At 47.2% G+C, this 14,216-nt stretch overlaps 1 protein-coding gene across 1 annotated transcript in view; it reads left to right on the forward strand.

Annotated features, from left to right (window-relative positions):
- ADGRE5 (adhesion G protein-coupled receptor E5) overlaps nucleotides 1–14,216 on the forward strand; it is an 82,523-nt gene that overhangs the window by 46,715 nt on the left and 21,592 nt on the right. The window contains exon 4 of the mRNA XM_089533027.1: nucleotides 8,774–8,908. Coding sequence (XP_089389153.1) covers nucleotides 8,774–8,908 — 135 coding nt within the window. The remainder of the gene's footprint in view (nucleotides 1–8,773; nucleotides 8,909–14,216) is intronic.

Consider the following 14,216-nt stretch of genomic DNA (forward strand, 5'->3'; position numbering starts at 1 on the left):
AGTGGTGTATAATGGCAGTGGAAGCTCTGGATTCAGCTCTGAGCCTGGAGGCCCAGTGATCAGGAGTGCTTTTGCACAGTTAAAGCTAGTGTACCAATTATGTCTGTTCCTGGTGAATTCAGATTTGGCCACAGTGGTACTTGCCTTGGTTACATTCTGTTTCGATTACAGTGCTCAGAAACTTCCCAAATAACTGTGGCCAGGTTGTTAATTACAGCTGGTTACAGGCAGAACACAACTCCCTTTTTGCAACAGCTCCATTGGTTTATGGTTCATTTCCAGGCCCAATTCAGAGTGCTGTTTTTGACCTATAAAACCCTATATGGTTTAGGTCCAGGTTATTTGAGGAACTGAGGCCCTATACAGACAGGACAAAATAAAGCTGCTTTGAGTCACTTTGGAGATATGGTGTTTCAATGACACATGCATCCTAAGAGTCCAGAAGCCACACCAAAGCCACACTCCGGTCCTAAGGACTAGAGTGCAGCTTTGGTGCAGCTTCCAGACTCTTAGGACGCATGCATCATTGAAACACCATACCTCCAAAGTGACTCGAAGCAGCTTTATTTTGGACTGTCTGTATCAGGCCTGAATCTCCCTTTGTGAGCCCATTAGAGCTCTAAGATAGGAGAGGCCCTTCTCTCTGTCCCACCATCCCCTCAGGCTCATTTGGTGGGAACAAGGGAAAGGAACTTCATGGTGGCTGCTCCTATACTTTGGAACTCCCTCCCTAATTATTTTATTTATTTATTTATATCGCCATTCTCCCAGAAGGGGCCTAAGGCGGATGGGGTCATCCTGGCCTAGAAAGGCCAGGATGGCCCCATCCTTGTTTTTATTTTGGTGACAGGTCAAGACATTTTTGTGCTGTCAGGCCTTTTCAAACTGACCAGGGTTGGGTGCTGTGTATTTGTTATTAGCTGTCTTGAGTCCCTATTTTGGGAGAAAGGTGGAATATAAATAAATACTGGTATAATTAATAATGCTGTTTTGGGCTGGTGTATCTCTCAGGTGCATAACTAACTTTTGATGAGAGAGCAATTAAATGATAAATGAGTAGATAAAGGGGCAAAGTATGGGAAATAAAAAGAAAGAGTGAATGAGTGGCTGAAGGACAAGAAATTACTATTGGCCTTATTGGCCATGATGGCTGGAGGACTGGGTAATTGTAGTCTAAAAAAAGTGAATTTTCTAAGTTTTAAGCTGATCTGTCTAGACCAGCTTTGGCTGTTCTGGCTGGCAGAGACTCATTGAATTCTCTCCAAGCCCACCCAACCTGAAGCCATTTAAATTATGATTAGACTTGACTTATCCTTGTGGTCTCTTCCAACTCTATGGCAGGTTACAGACCGCCCCTTTGAGGCGGCCTGCATCCGCCCCTTTCCCCGGTGTATCAGGGCCTCAGCTGCCAGACCGGCAGCCTCCGAGGCCCCAATCCACTGCTTTGCAGGCTGCGGGGAAGCGGCAAAAGGCCGCTTCCCCGCAGCCTGGAAAGGGGTATCCTTGGGGCTTCAAGCCCCAAGGACACCCCGCGGCGGCGGGGAGGAGGAGAAAGGGGCCGCTTGGCCCCTTTCTCCCTTGCGTCACTGGGCGCAGCCATCTAAAGGCTGTGCCCAGCAACGTGAAGCAGGAAGGAGCTCCGAAACGGAGCTCCTTCCGGGTTCATGCAAAGGGCGCACTATGCGCTGCGGCGCGGCCCCAATACGTCACAACTGCGCCACCTCGTTTGGAGGCGGCACGGTCGGGACATATTGATGGTGGCGGCCATGTGGAACGGCCGCCGCCGTTTTGTGTGTGCGGAGCGCATACTAGGGTTAGGGGGTGCGGAAGCACCGCCCCTTCCTAACCCTAGTACGCGCTCTGCGCGTACTATATGGCCCGTTTGTAACGGGCCAATGATTCTATGATTCTATCCTCTGCATGCAAACCACAGGCTTTGTTATCCAAGCTGCGCATGCTTTTCTCCCAACTGGGATTTCTTCTGTTCTTAGAAGGCCTCCAGGAGAACAGTGCTGTAAAAAGTGATGTGGCAGAGAAAAACACAGTTAGGAAGGGTTTTTTTTTTTTTTGGGGGGGGGGGGGATGGGATGAAAACAGTCTAGCATTTGCTCACCAGCACTGTGTTTTAAGTCTTCCATCCACATTGCTTTATGGTTTTGTGTACTCTGGAGGTTCCATAGAGGGAATGGCGTGAAATGGGGCTATACAGAAAACATATTAAGTGAAAGAGTGATTTGCATATTTTTGCAACAATGAAGTAATATAATATGCAAACATAATGCCAAGACACGACTAGTGAACAATGTTCCCCATTATTTTTTATTTTGCCACTGTGAAAAAAGTCATATGTGAGGAAATTTCAAAATGTTATCATATTAGTTGACTCTTGGCTGCTGGGTCTATAGCCCATCTTACTGTCATTTAAACAACTTTTGTTTATGCTCAAACATAAAAACCACTGGGTGACCTTGGACAAGTCACATTCTTCTTTGTGGTCTCAGCAAAGCACACAAATGGGTTATTCTGCGCCTGGGCAGCATTTCTAGATCCTACTGGAATCACTAGGGAAGACTTTTTGGCGGTAGCTCCGCCCACACTCTATATAGGCAGGATGTTTTCCCGCCCTTTCTCAGTTCCTTTTGTCCGCCGTGTGAGCAGCTTAGGACCCTCACTTAGAATAATTCTTTCCTTCGCTTTCGCTTTCGTTTCCTGCGTTTCCTCTGACTTCATTTAACTCTTTGGATTGTGATTTGGACTTGGTTTCGGACTCTGATTAACAGTAACACTCGGACTTCTTGACATTCTCTCTCTTCATCCCTGGGCTTTGGTCCAAAGCTGTCTGCGCACTCTTTTAAGTAGTGCTCTGAATGTGGGACAAATATCCCATCACTCGACAGACACTCCTTGTGCCTCTTCTGCCTGGGCAAGGGCCACGTCCTTGCTTCCTGCCCTCACTGCATGGCCTTCACACCGCAGGCCAGAAAGAATAGAGAGATGCACATTAGATCCAAGCTCTACTCACAAATTTTGAAACCTCCCCCCCATCTCTAGAGCCTCTGCCAAGGCTGCCGCCGCCAAGGACAAGCTCTCATCTTTGGCCTCAGGGGTCCCTTCCAAGGCATCTGCTGCCGAGGGCACTACCCCCTTTTCTCCTCCGAGGGTCCCTGCCAAGGCTACTGCTGCTGAGGGCAAACCCTCTTCAGAAATTTCTGGGTCGCCAACCCCAGACAAACGGAGGTCCACGGACCAGGATGTGGCTGGCCACCCATCCTCACCAAAGAGGAAGAAGTCCTCGGACTCCTCCAAACCAGGGAAAACAAAACACAAGTCTTGGGACAAGTCCAAGGACTCATCCCATCACTCCAGGAAAACGTCCCGGACTCCAACCACTGGTCCCATACCAATGCGCCTGCCCAGCTCACCAACACCAAACTGGGCTTGGTACCGTGCGCCCAGCCAGCGCCTCAACCTCAATTGTCTCCTCATCCCGCCTCTCAGGCCCGACCAGACACAGTCACCTTCCTGCATTCCTTGTCTGAACCCTACCAACTCTCAGAGGGTGAGGAGGAAGCATCTCCTTTCATCCAAATGGTGATACCAGACTGACTCTCCCAGACTTCAGAGGTCGTTTGTTTCGAGGACGAACAGGACTATGCCGCATCCTCTGTCCTTGCTGAGCCCCCCACACAGGATATTGTTTTTGATCAAGCTACAGACACTTATTTTTTGTCTCTAGACCGTTCTGAAGTCTATGGAGGCCATTTTGTTTCAACCTTCCAGCCCGTTGAATCTCTCTTGTCTCCTCCAAGGTCACCTGCTGCATCCATTCCACTTTGGTCTCGCCTCTCCTCGGCTTACCGAGTGGAACCAGTCTGACGCATACAGCTGACTTCTGCTGTCTCCTTGCAAGTGCGCCCCTTGTTGCCAGTACCGGTAACCACTCAGGCCCTCTCGGCTCTCACCAGGATCGGGTCAGCTTCTGCTGACTCTGCAGACCACTCTGTCTCCGACTATGCTCATGCTCAGCAGTCAAAGGCATGTTACATACACGCTGAATGTATGCGCTCCACGTGTACTAGGGTTAGGAAGGGGCGTATTAGGGTTAGAAAGGGGCATCTATTTTAGATGCCCCTCAACCCTAGTATGCGCGGAGCACGTAGAAAATGGCGGCGCCCTTCCACACGGGTGCTGCCATCTTGACGTAGTGGACGCATACGTCGTGTGGTGGAAGTGATGCCGTGAGTGCACGACTAGCGACTCATGGCCCCACTTCCGGGGCGCAAAAAGAGGCGCCATTTTGGCGCTTCTTTTTTGCGGCGCAAGGGAGCCTCGTGGTTTGGCCACTGAGGCTCCCCCACGCTGCAAATGGCGGCGGCAGCCCGCTGCTTTTAGACAATCTGTAACGCGCCAAAGTCTCTCGCTTTTTTTAAGGCCCCCTCTCCTTTGGATGACATTTTTTTTCTTTTCCAGAACAAATGATTCAGATGGGTAAAGCCCTAAACATTGAAGTCCTCCATGCAGATTCTCAAGCTCTTGACTGATTGATGAAAGGGTTCGGGACAAGGTCCCAACTCTGACCTCCACTGCATACCTGTCATCCATGTTCAGGATTGCAAAGAGCTTTTGGCCCACTTTGTCCATGGCCCAACCTTCCACCAAGAAACTTGACAATCTCTACCGTATCACACCCTTGGAAGAGATTTGGCTTTTTGAACATCCTCGCCCGAATTCGGTGATTGTTGAAGCTTCCCAGGTCCCCTCGGCCCCGAAGACAGCTTTAACCCCCAGTGACAAGGAGGGTCGTAAGCTTGACACCATGGCATGGCAATCCTACGCCTCTGCAGTCCTGGACCTCAAAATCCAGAACTACTCAGCGTGTATGGCTGCCTACCAACAGCAGCTTTGGGTAAAGGCTCTTCCCTTGTATGACAACCTCCCTAAGGACAAGAGATGTACAGCCATGGCCATCCATGCAGAAGCTCATGCATTGGCCTCGCACCAGATCTCGGCGGCCCAACACTCGGCTGACTGTTCTTCCCGACAACTGTCAGGTGCCCTGGCCCTCCGGCGCCATGCCTGGCTAAGGTCTTCGGATCTAATGCCTCAAGCCGAACAGGCCATCGCTCCCCTTCAACACTACGGGACTGTTTCATAAGGAGACTGATGAGAAGCTAGACTTCAAGAACAAAATGAAGAACACAGCCCATAAGTACTGTAGGCATTCTTCCTCGACTTCTCACCCCCCCTTCTCTCAATGCCGTTTGGGATGGCAAAGACCCTCCTACCCCCCCCCCCCCAACTAGGGTAGATCCAACCAACTTCTGGTGGCCTGGAGGATTCAGTCCTAACCTGATTCTTGGTCCGAGAAATCATCCTGGCTTCCCGAAAGCCTTCCACTCAGCGCTCTTATGCCCATAAATGGGCTAAATTTTTGACTTTCCTGTCCTCAGCAGGACTCACTTCTTTGGAGGTCAATGTTTCCTTTGTCCTGGACTTCCTCCACCACCTCTCAGCATCTGGACTCTCCATTTCGTCCTTGAAATGCTTCCTTGTGGCCATCTGTGCCTGCTACCAATTCCCTGGCCAGACATCCTTCTTCACTGATCCACTTGTGAAGAAATTTTTCAGAGGCCTTGCCAACCTAAAACCACCAGCAGTGATCCCGATCTCAGCTTGGGACCTCCAGCTTGTCTTAGCAGCACTCTCTACCTCACCCTTTGAACCTTTGGCTTCCTGTGACCTTAGGCTCCTCACCTGGAAGACAGACTTTTTGGTAGCCATCTCCTCAGCATGCCAGGCCAGTGAACTCTGTGCCTTCCATACGGACTCTCCGTACTTTTTTAAAGACAAGGTTGCCATCCATCCGGATATTTCCTTTCTACCAAAGGTCGTGTCCACCTTTCATCTCAGTCAAGACATCATTCTCCCAACGCTAGCCCCGAACCCGACCACCAACACTGAGCACAGGCTCCACTCACTTGATGTCAGGCGGGCACTAGCCTTCTACCTCAACAGGACTGCGTCCTCTAATTGTTCTCCCAGACTTTTCGTCTCCTATTCCAACCCTAAAAGGGTCTCCCAGTCACACCTCAGCGTTTCTCTAAATGGGTGACTTCCACAATCCTCCTCTCCTATGAGATTTTTGGGAAGACTCTCCCTGCTCAAATTCGAGCCCATTCCACCAGGGTGGTAGCTTCATCTTCAGCCTTCCTCTCCAGAGTTCCCTAGGAGGACATTTGCAAGGCTGCGGTATGGTCACAACCTCTGACCTTTATCAAGCATTACAGACTTGATACCAGTCACCGACATGAAGCAGCCTTTGGCAGAGCTGTTCTTCTTTCCAGAACGCACTATGGTTAGTTGGCACCTGTCAAATAACTGACAATCACACTGTTTTTCTGGTTTAATAATTTATTTCTTGCCAGGACACTCCCTCCTCCACAGAGGACTAAGCTTGCCAGTCTAACCCATTTGTATGATTCCCAGAGACCATGAAGAAGAAGAACAGGTTTCTTACCTGTAACTGTAGTTCTTCGAGTGGTCATCTGCAAATCCACACAAATCCCGCCCATCCTCCCCTCTGTCGTGTCCTTCTCTCTTCCTTGTCTGCTCTTACAGCAGACCATTTTTGGAACTGAGAAAGGGCAGGAAAACATCCTGCCTATATAGAGGGTGGGCGGAGATACAGCCAAAAAGTCTTCCCTAGCGATTCCAGTAGGATCTGAAATTGCTGTGCAGGTGCAGAATAACCCATTTGTGTGGATTCGAAGATGACCACTTGAAGAACTACAGTTACAGGTACGAAACCTGTCCTTCTCTCAGCCTCAGAAAATGGCAATGGCAACCCCCCCTCTGAAGAAACTTGCCAAGAAAACCCTCTGATAGGTTCACCTTAGGGTCACCATAAGTCAAAAATGACCTTGGAGGCATGCAACAACAACAACAAAACAAGTTTTATTTCTGTTACGGAGCACTGAACTTTACTCTTATTTAGTGTCTCTGTATTTGTGATTTTTCAAAGGGGTTTACTTCAAGCTACTTTCCTCATCTTTTATTTGGGGTCTCATTATCTACAGCAATTTGTCATCATTCTTTTAATCTTATGACATTCTTGTGTCAGAGCTTGCCTGTTTGGTGCTCTGAAGCAAACTGAATAAATGTCCAGAGGAGCAGCCATATTGGTTGGAAGTAAGAAGAACAGAGTTCTCTAGCACCTCAATAGCTAACAAGCTTTATTTGGCATAAGCTTTTGTGGGCTGCAGCCCACAAAGCTTGTGCCTGATAAAACCCAAGGGCCATAAGACTTGGGAATGAAGAAAGATACCTTTTGTACTTTTTAGTATTTTGTGCTATCTGTTCTTCTGTTTCTTCAGGGAATGACACAAAATCATTAATAACTACATAGTCAGTTTATTGTATTTCAAGTAAACAGTCATTCTATACAGATAAAAAAGACAACAAGGGAACAGCTTAAAATAGAAATAATTGAGCTTCATGGGTAGGGTCATTTCCTAAACCCTTCTTAAGATTTGTAGTGTATATTTGCATAGACTTGGATAAAAAATTAGATGTTCTAAAAGATACAAATTTGGAAACATCAAATATCAAAAAGCAAACCTTAGCATGAGATGAGAAGCCCTTGAACAATTTTAACAAAGGAAAAATATACGTGTTTTTGAGAACATTATACATGGGACACTCAAGCAAAACATGGGTTAAATCATCAACTGAGACAAACCTATACCCACATACTCTGTCCTTAATAGGTAGACTTTTATGTCTTCACATCTGAACTGCTAATGGAAGCACATTTAGCCTTGCTCATTTTATTATTTGTAATGTCCACCAGATATCTTGGTATGGAAAAGTACAATGAAGTAAAGAAAGTATAGAAGGGATTAGTTTGGCCAGACTTAATCTTTGTTATCCGAGACTGCATCTCGGTGTTGTTAAGTCTTTGTAGCAATAATACTTTGGCTCTATCACAGCCTTGAGACAAAAGGATGCTGAGAAGCCCAGATTCACATTCTACGCTTCCATGAATGAGGACCTGCCACTTCTCCGTTCATCAAAAGAATTTCTTGATATTTGTTTGAAAATGGTTTTTAACAAAAAAAAAAAAAAAGAAGGGGGGGCTAATCTGAGTTTCCGCTTTAATTATCATAACACCTAGTTCTACATTCAGCAGTTTCAGCTTTACGGGTGATAAAGAGGAGAGGGAGATCATTGCCTCATTAGGCAACATTCCCATTATGGCACCCTTGTTTTTAGTTATGTGTCCAGTGACAAGAGAATATTGCCAACTTTGCCTACTGTACATTTTCTCTTTCTTTGTAGCTTTTAGCTGTAACTGAGCATTTATTTACCTCTTCTTCATGACTTGTGGATTTCTCTTAGATCTCTCTGTTATGTCAAAGATTTCTCCACTTGGGTGCCATGGGAATCCCCAATTAAATCTGATATACCCACCACACAACTTTGAAATCTAGCCTTTTACTTGGGCAGGAAGCCCCCTTATCCCTGCTAGCAGTCTGCCATCCCATCCTCTTGCCACTTAAGATGCTCTTGCAACTCACCATTTGTTGAATCACTTTTCTAAGTGAAGACTTCACAGCATGCTATTTTGCATGGCTTGGGCAAGACAAACTTTTGCAGTCTGAGAATTGGAGTGGTTTCTGCAGCCACGGGCTGTTTCCTTCTCCTTGTGATAAATGATACCTCATGTTGGGGCCAGTTTGCCATGTTTCACATAGGTTCTTCTTTCTCCTTGCAGACATTGATGAGTGCCAGCAAAATGCTTCCATCTGTGGACCCAATGGAAGTTGCATCAACATCAAAGGAGATTACCACTGTAAATGCAAGACGGGATTTGCGAAGAGTGTAAAAGATGATAAAAAGATATGCAGAGGTACTGCTCAATGGGAGCATAGTATTTCTTTCCTATTCAGACAAATCAATGCATGGGTACAGATGTCTCTTAGGTTGCATCCGTGTGGCAATTAGCTAGTTGGCAAAGTGAGTGCGAACACTTTCATTCAGCCCAAAAGCTTTGGGGTTTGCACATAAGAAGCTGTTGCTAAAACAGAACAGGTCTCAGTATGATGGGTTCCTGTTTTGGAAGAGAGCTAGAGACCTATCTATAGTTTCTGAGCATGGTTTATAAACAGCACAGTAAACTGTTTTAATTTAAGAAGCATTCATGTGAAGTACAGCACCCGTTGTGCAGAATGATTTTATATGAGAATCAATTCATTTAAATTACATACCAGGTTGCATATGTTTGACTGTGGCAGGGCTGACCCTGTCATTAAGCAAAGTGAGGTGACTACCTAAAGTTGCAGATCTTGAGGGTCATGAAATGGATAGAGCTATTTGCCACATAACCCCCTCTGCTGCCTTCAAGTGCTGTGAGTGAGGAGGACGTAATGTCACACCAATGTTGAAATAAGATAAATCTGTCAGATTGGTAGCTTTTATACAGGAATCGGGGGCATGTGATGGTGGTGGGGAGGATGTTATCTTGTCCTTTGCCTCAGGAAGCAAAATGGTTTGAGCCCTGGGATGTAACATATCTGTGCCTGAACCTATTGCATGCAAGTGTTCTATATTGGTAACGTAAGCTCTATAGAGCCAAAATAATGTTCTATCTTCATTTCTGTATTCCCCATTATATTTTTGTGGAGATAAAATCTTTCATGTGTGTAAACTCTAGATTTCTGCCTAATCAAATACTTTAAGCCAAGGCAGCACAGGCTGTGTGGATTTCCATAGCGTTTGCCTAATTGTTCTCTTTTCAGCCTTTCCCCTTGTTTGTGCTGTCATGCTTTCTTCCATTATTAGAGGCACAGTGGCATAATTACAGTGCTTAAGGCTGATTCAGACAGATGACCACTGGTTGTTTACACTTCTGGTGTGAAAGCCTACACACTTTTTTAAAAAGATGGAAACAATACAAAGAAGAGCTATACAAAAAATGTGAAAAATTGAATGACACATAGGAAGAAGAAACATATGAAGATGAACCCTAATTTTGGAAAGTAAAGTAAAAGATGCTCTCAAAGCAGTAGGAAATAACAAATCACCAGGAACAGATGACATACCAATAGAACTACAGAGACAAAGTGAAGCTTAATTTTAAGTAAAATCTGCTTTCAAATATGGAAAACAAAGCAGCAGTGGCCCAGTGATTGGACGCGATCAGTATATATATCCATAAAAAAGGAGACACAAAGGATTGCAGCAACTACAGAACCATTGCACTAATTTCCCATGTAAACAAAGTCATGCTCTCAATTCTACAGCAAAGACTCCTACCATATATGGAGCATAAAACCCCATAGGTGCAAGCTGGATTCAAGAAAGGAAGAGGCACTAAGGATTATATTGCAAAAATACCACAGAATTCCAGAAAAAAATCTGCATGTGTTTTGTTGACTACAGCAAAACATTTGACTGCATAGACCAGGGGTAGGCAACCTTTTTGAGCCGGGGGCCAGGTTGGTGTCCTCCAGACAACGGGGGGAGGGGGGGAAGCCAAAAATAAATAATTAAATAATATAGGACACCATTTTTGAATGTAGGACACATTTTTTAAAATGGAGGACATGGGAAAAATTTGATGATTTTTAAAAAATGTTAATATAAATGTATGTTTCTTAGGCATGATCAAAATGGAGGACATTTGGGCATTATTCCTAGACAGATGGCAGAAATGTACTTCCCTTTCTGGCCAAACACACCCCCCCTCCATACACACACACACACAATTCCAAAACACACACTAAGCACATTTGGGCATTTCACATGGCTTTACTTAACATGGCAATCTCTTGCATATTTAATCAGAGGCTTATTGCAGAACCAAACTCTTTGGGTTTCACACTGAACATGGTTTAACATGGCTATGCATATATTGAACATGTCCAGGTGGTTTCACAAGAAGTGGATTTGCTGTTTCAGGTTTCTTGCACCAACTATACTTCTCGGAAGTGTGTACTTGGTCAAGGGGCTTTGGTTTTTCTTCACTGCGCATGAGTTTGTAAAAATCACAGCAATTTACACTGGCCATACCTCAGAACCAAAAACACACACAAAAGGCACTTTGGAAAGTCACACTCTCTCGGCTTCTGAAACAGTGCCTGCATGCCTCTCAAGCTGACTCATATCATCATCATCATCGTCGTCGTCGTCAAAACAAGGGAGACTTGTTAGCATTAAAAGCACCCCCCCCCAAAACCCTTGAGGCCTCTCTAGCCACTCACCTCCTCCTCCTCCTCCTCCTCCTCCTGTTCCCTCCTCTTCTTCCTTTTCCCTCCTCCTCTCCCCTCCCTTCCTTCTTCTCCTCCCCTCTGGGGGCGGGGTGGAGGAGGTGGGGCCATGCTCTGAGGGCGGGGAGGGGAAAGGGGAGGCTGGGCGCAGCCTGCCCTTTCCCCTCTCCGCCCCAGGCCCCAGTGCCCTGCTCTTCCTCCTCCGCGAGGGGGAGGAGGAGGAGGCAGCGCGGAGGCACGCTGAGAGGGCAGGGGAGGGCGGAGAGAGCGGCGTACAGCCTCCCTCTCTGCCCTCAGAGCGGCCCAAGCGCTGCCTCCTCTTCCTCCTCCGCGAGGGGGAGGAGGAGGAGGAAGCAGCGCAGGGGCGTGCTGAGAGGGCAGGGGAGGGCGGAGAGGGCAGCACACAGCCTCCTTCTCCGCCCCCTCCACCCTCAGAGCGGCCCAAGCGCTGCCTCCTCTTCCTCCTCCGCGAGGGGGAGGAGGAGGAGGCAGCACGGGGGCGTGCGGAGAGGGCGGGGGAGGGCGGAGAGGGCGGCGCACGGCCTCCCTCTCTGCCCTCAGAGCGGACCAAGCGCCGCCTCCTCTTCCTCCTCCTCGAGGGGGAGGAGGAGGAGGAGGCAGCGCGGGGGGGGGCGCTGAGAGGGCGGGGGAGGGCGGCACACAGCCTCCCTCTCCGCCCCCTCTGCCCTCAGAGCGGTCAACCCAGCTGCGGCGGGGGCGGCGGCAGGACCAGGCAGGGGCCGGTCCCAAGGCCATGGCGGGCTGGATGTTGCCCGCGGGCTGTAGTTTGCCGACCCCTGGCATAGACCATGAAAAGCTATGGCTTGCGCTAAGAGGAATGGGACTGCCACAACATTAGTAAAGGGGGTTAAGGCTCCATACTATCACCCTATCTATTTAATCTTTATGCAGAAAACATCCTATGAAGAGCAGACCTAGATTTAGAAGCAGGAGGAATGAAGAAGGGAAGGAATATTAACAACCTAAGATATGCAGATAACATAAAACTGCTAGCAGAAACAAATGAAGATCTGGAGCAGTTACTTAAGAAGGTCAAGGAGGAAAGTGCCATGGTCAGATTCATGCTGAAAGTTAAAAAAAATGACCACAGAAGACCTGCAAGAATTCACCCCAGAGAATGAGAAAACTGTAATAGTCAAAGGGTTCACATGACTGATATTGATCAGAATGGAGACTTTAGTCAAGAAATTAGAAGAGGGCTACTTTTGGGAAGGACAGCTATGAAAGAAACTGACAAGATCATAAAGTGTAAAGTTTTAACTCTGAACACTACAGTGAAGATAGTCCAAGCCATTGTATTCCCTATCACCATGTATGGATGCAAAAGTTGGACAGTGAAAAAAACTGAATGGAAGAAAGGCGGGTTACAGACCGCCCGTTTGGGGCGGCCTGCACCCGCCCCTTTCCCCGCTCTATCGGAGCCTCAGCTGCCAGACCGGCAGCCTCCAAGGCCCCGATCCGCCGCTTTCTAGGTCACAGGGAAGCGGCAAAAGGCTGCTTCCCCACGGCCTAGAAAGGCGTGTCCTTGGGGCTTTAAGCCCCAAGGACACCCCACGGCAGCGGGGAGGAGGAGAAAGGGGCCGCTTGGCCCCTTTCTCCTGTGTGCCGCTGGCACAGCCATCTGAAGGCTACGCCAGCAACGCAAACTCCAGAAGGAGCTCTGTTTCGGAGCTCCTTCTTACGCCGTGTAAAGGGCACTCTAAGCACCCTCGCACGGCGCAAGGACATCACATCCGCGCCGCCTCATTTGGAGGCAGCGCGGTCGTGATGTTGTAATGGCGGTGGCCATGTGGAATGGCCGCCGCCATTTTGTGCGCGCTCTGCGCGTGCTAGGGTTGGGAGCGTCCGGAAAGGACACTCCTTTCTAACCCTAGCACATGTGGAGCACGCACTTTTAGGCCCCTCTATAACGTGCCAAAATAAACTTATTTGAAATGTGGTACTGGAGAAGAGTGCTGAGGATACCGTGGATGGCCAAGAAGACAATCAAATGGATTCTAGAACAGATCAAACCTCAAACCTCTCTGTAAGCTAAAATGACTAAACTGAGGTTGTCATATTTTGGTCACATCATGTAGAAAGAGAAATGAATAATTAGAAAAAGTAATGACTGTAGGAAAGGTGGAAGGCTGTAGAAAGAGAGGAAAACTACATGCCAGATGGTTAGACATGAGCAGGGAAAACATGAGCCTGAGCCTGCAGGAGCTGAGCAGAGAAGTTGGGGACAGAGAAGCTTGGAGATGTCTCATCCTTGAGTTGCTCTAGGCCAACAACACATGGAAAAGGGTCCATGTGCCCCATTGGTGTGGAAAGTCATTTATAATTCTGCTTGTAGTTTATAGTAGAAGATACATTAGTGCTAGGAGCTGTCTGGATACAGCCATCTGTATGTGGATATTATCTCCCTAACCCAATATTGGCCCACAATACTGGGGTGTTGTGAAGTATAGGATTTACTTCTTGGTGCTTAACCTGTTAGGCAGTATTAAGTTGTTCTTATCAGTTCACTATAATTAATTATGGAAAGCTGTATCTGAGATTAATCTGAATTTGAATAAAGATTTATTTGTGAACAGGTTTGAAATAAATCTTTAGTTAGAAATCTACATGTGCAAGAGCTTTCTATTTCTGTTCTATGAGAGGATTTGATGCAAGCAGTGAGAAATCCTTATAGGCACGTGGAGAAGTTTCCAGTTAAGAAGAGAAGGGGACCCCCCTCCTTCCCTGTGGCTCTCCAGCTCACTCATACACTGCTGAAAGACTACTATGCCAGAGTGATTTTTCTGTTCAGCTTCAAGTGGTCTTCCCCTTGTGGCTGTCAACCTTAATGAAAGGATTATTTATGACATATAATTTATCCCAGTTGCAATTAATAAGAATGTGCCACATGTATTTGTTGAAGAATGAGCAAAATGTCACACAGAACTT

This window comes from Sceloporus occidentalis, unplaced genomic scaffold (genome assembly GCF_023333645.1).
Source record: "Sceloporus occidentalis isolate IW3139 unplaced genomic scaffold, rSceOcc1.0.p SCAF_1, whole genome shotgun sequence".
In the NCBI taxonomy this organism is placed as follows: Eukaryota; Metazoa; Chordata; class Lepidosauria; order Squamata; family Phrynosomatidae; genus Sceloporus; species Sceloporus occidentalis.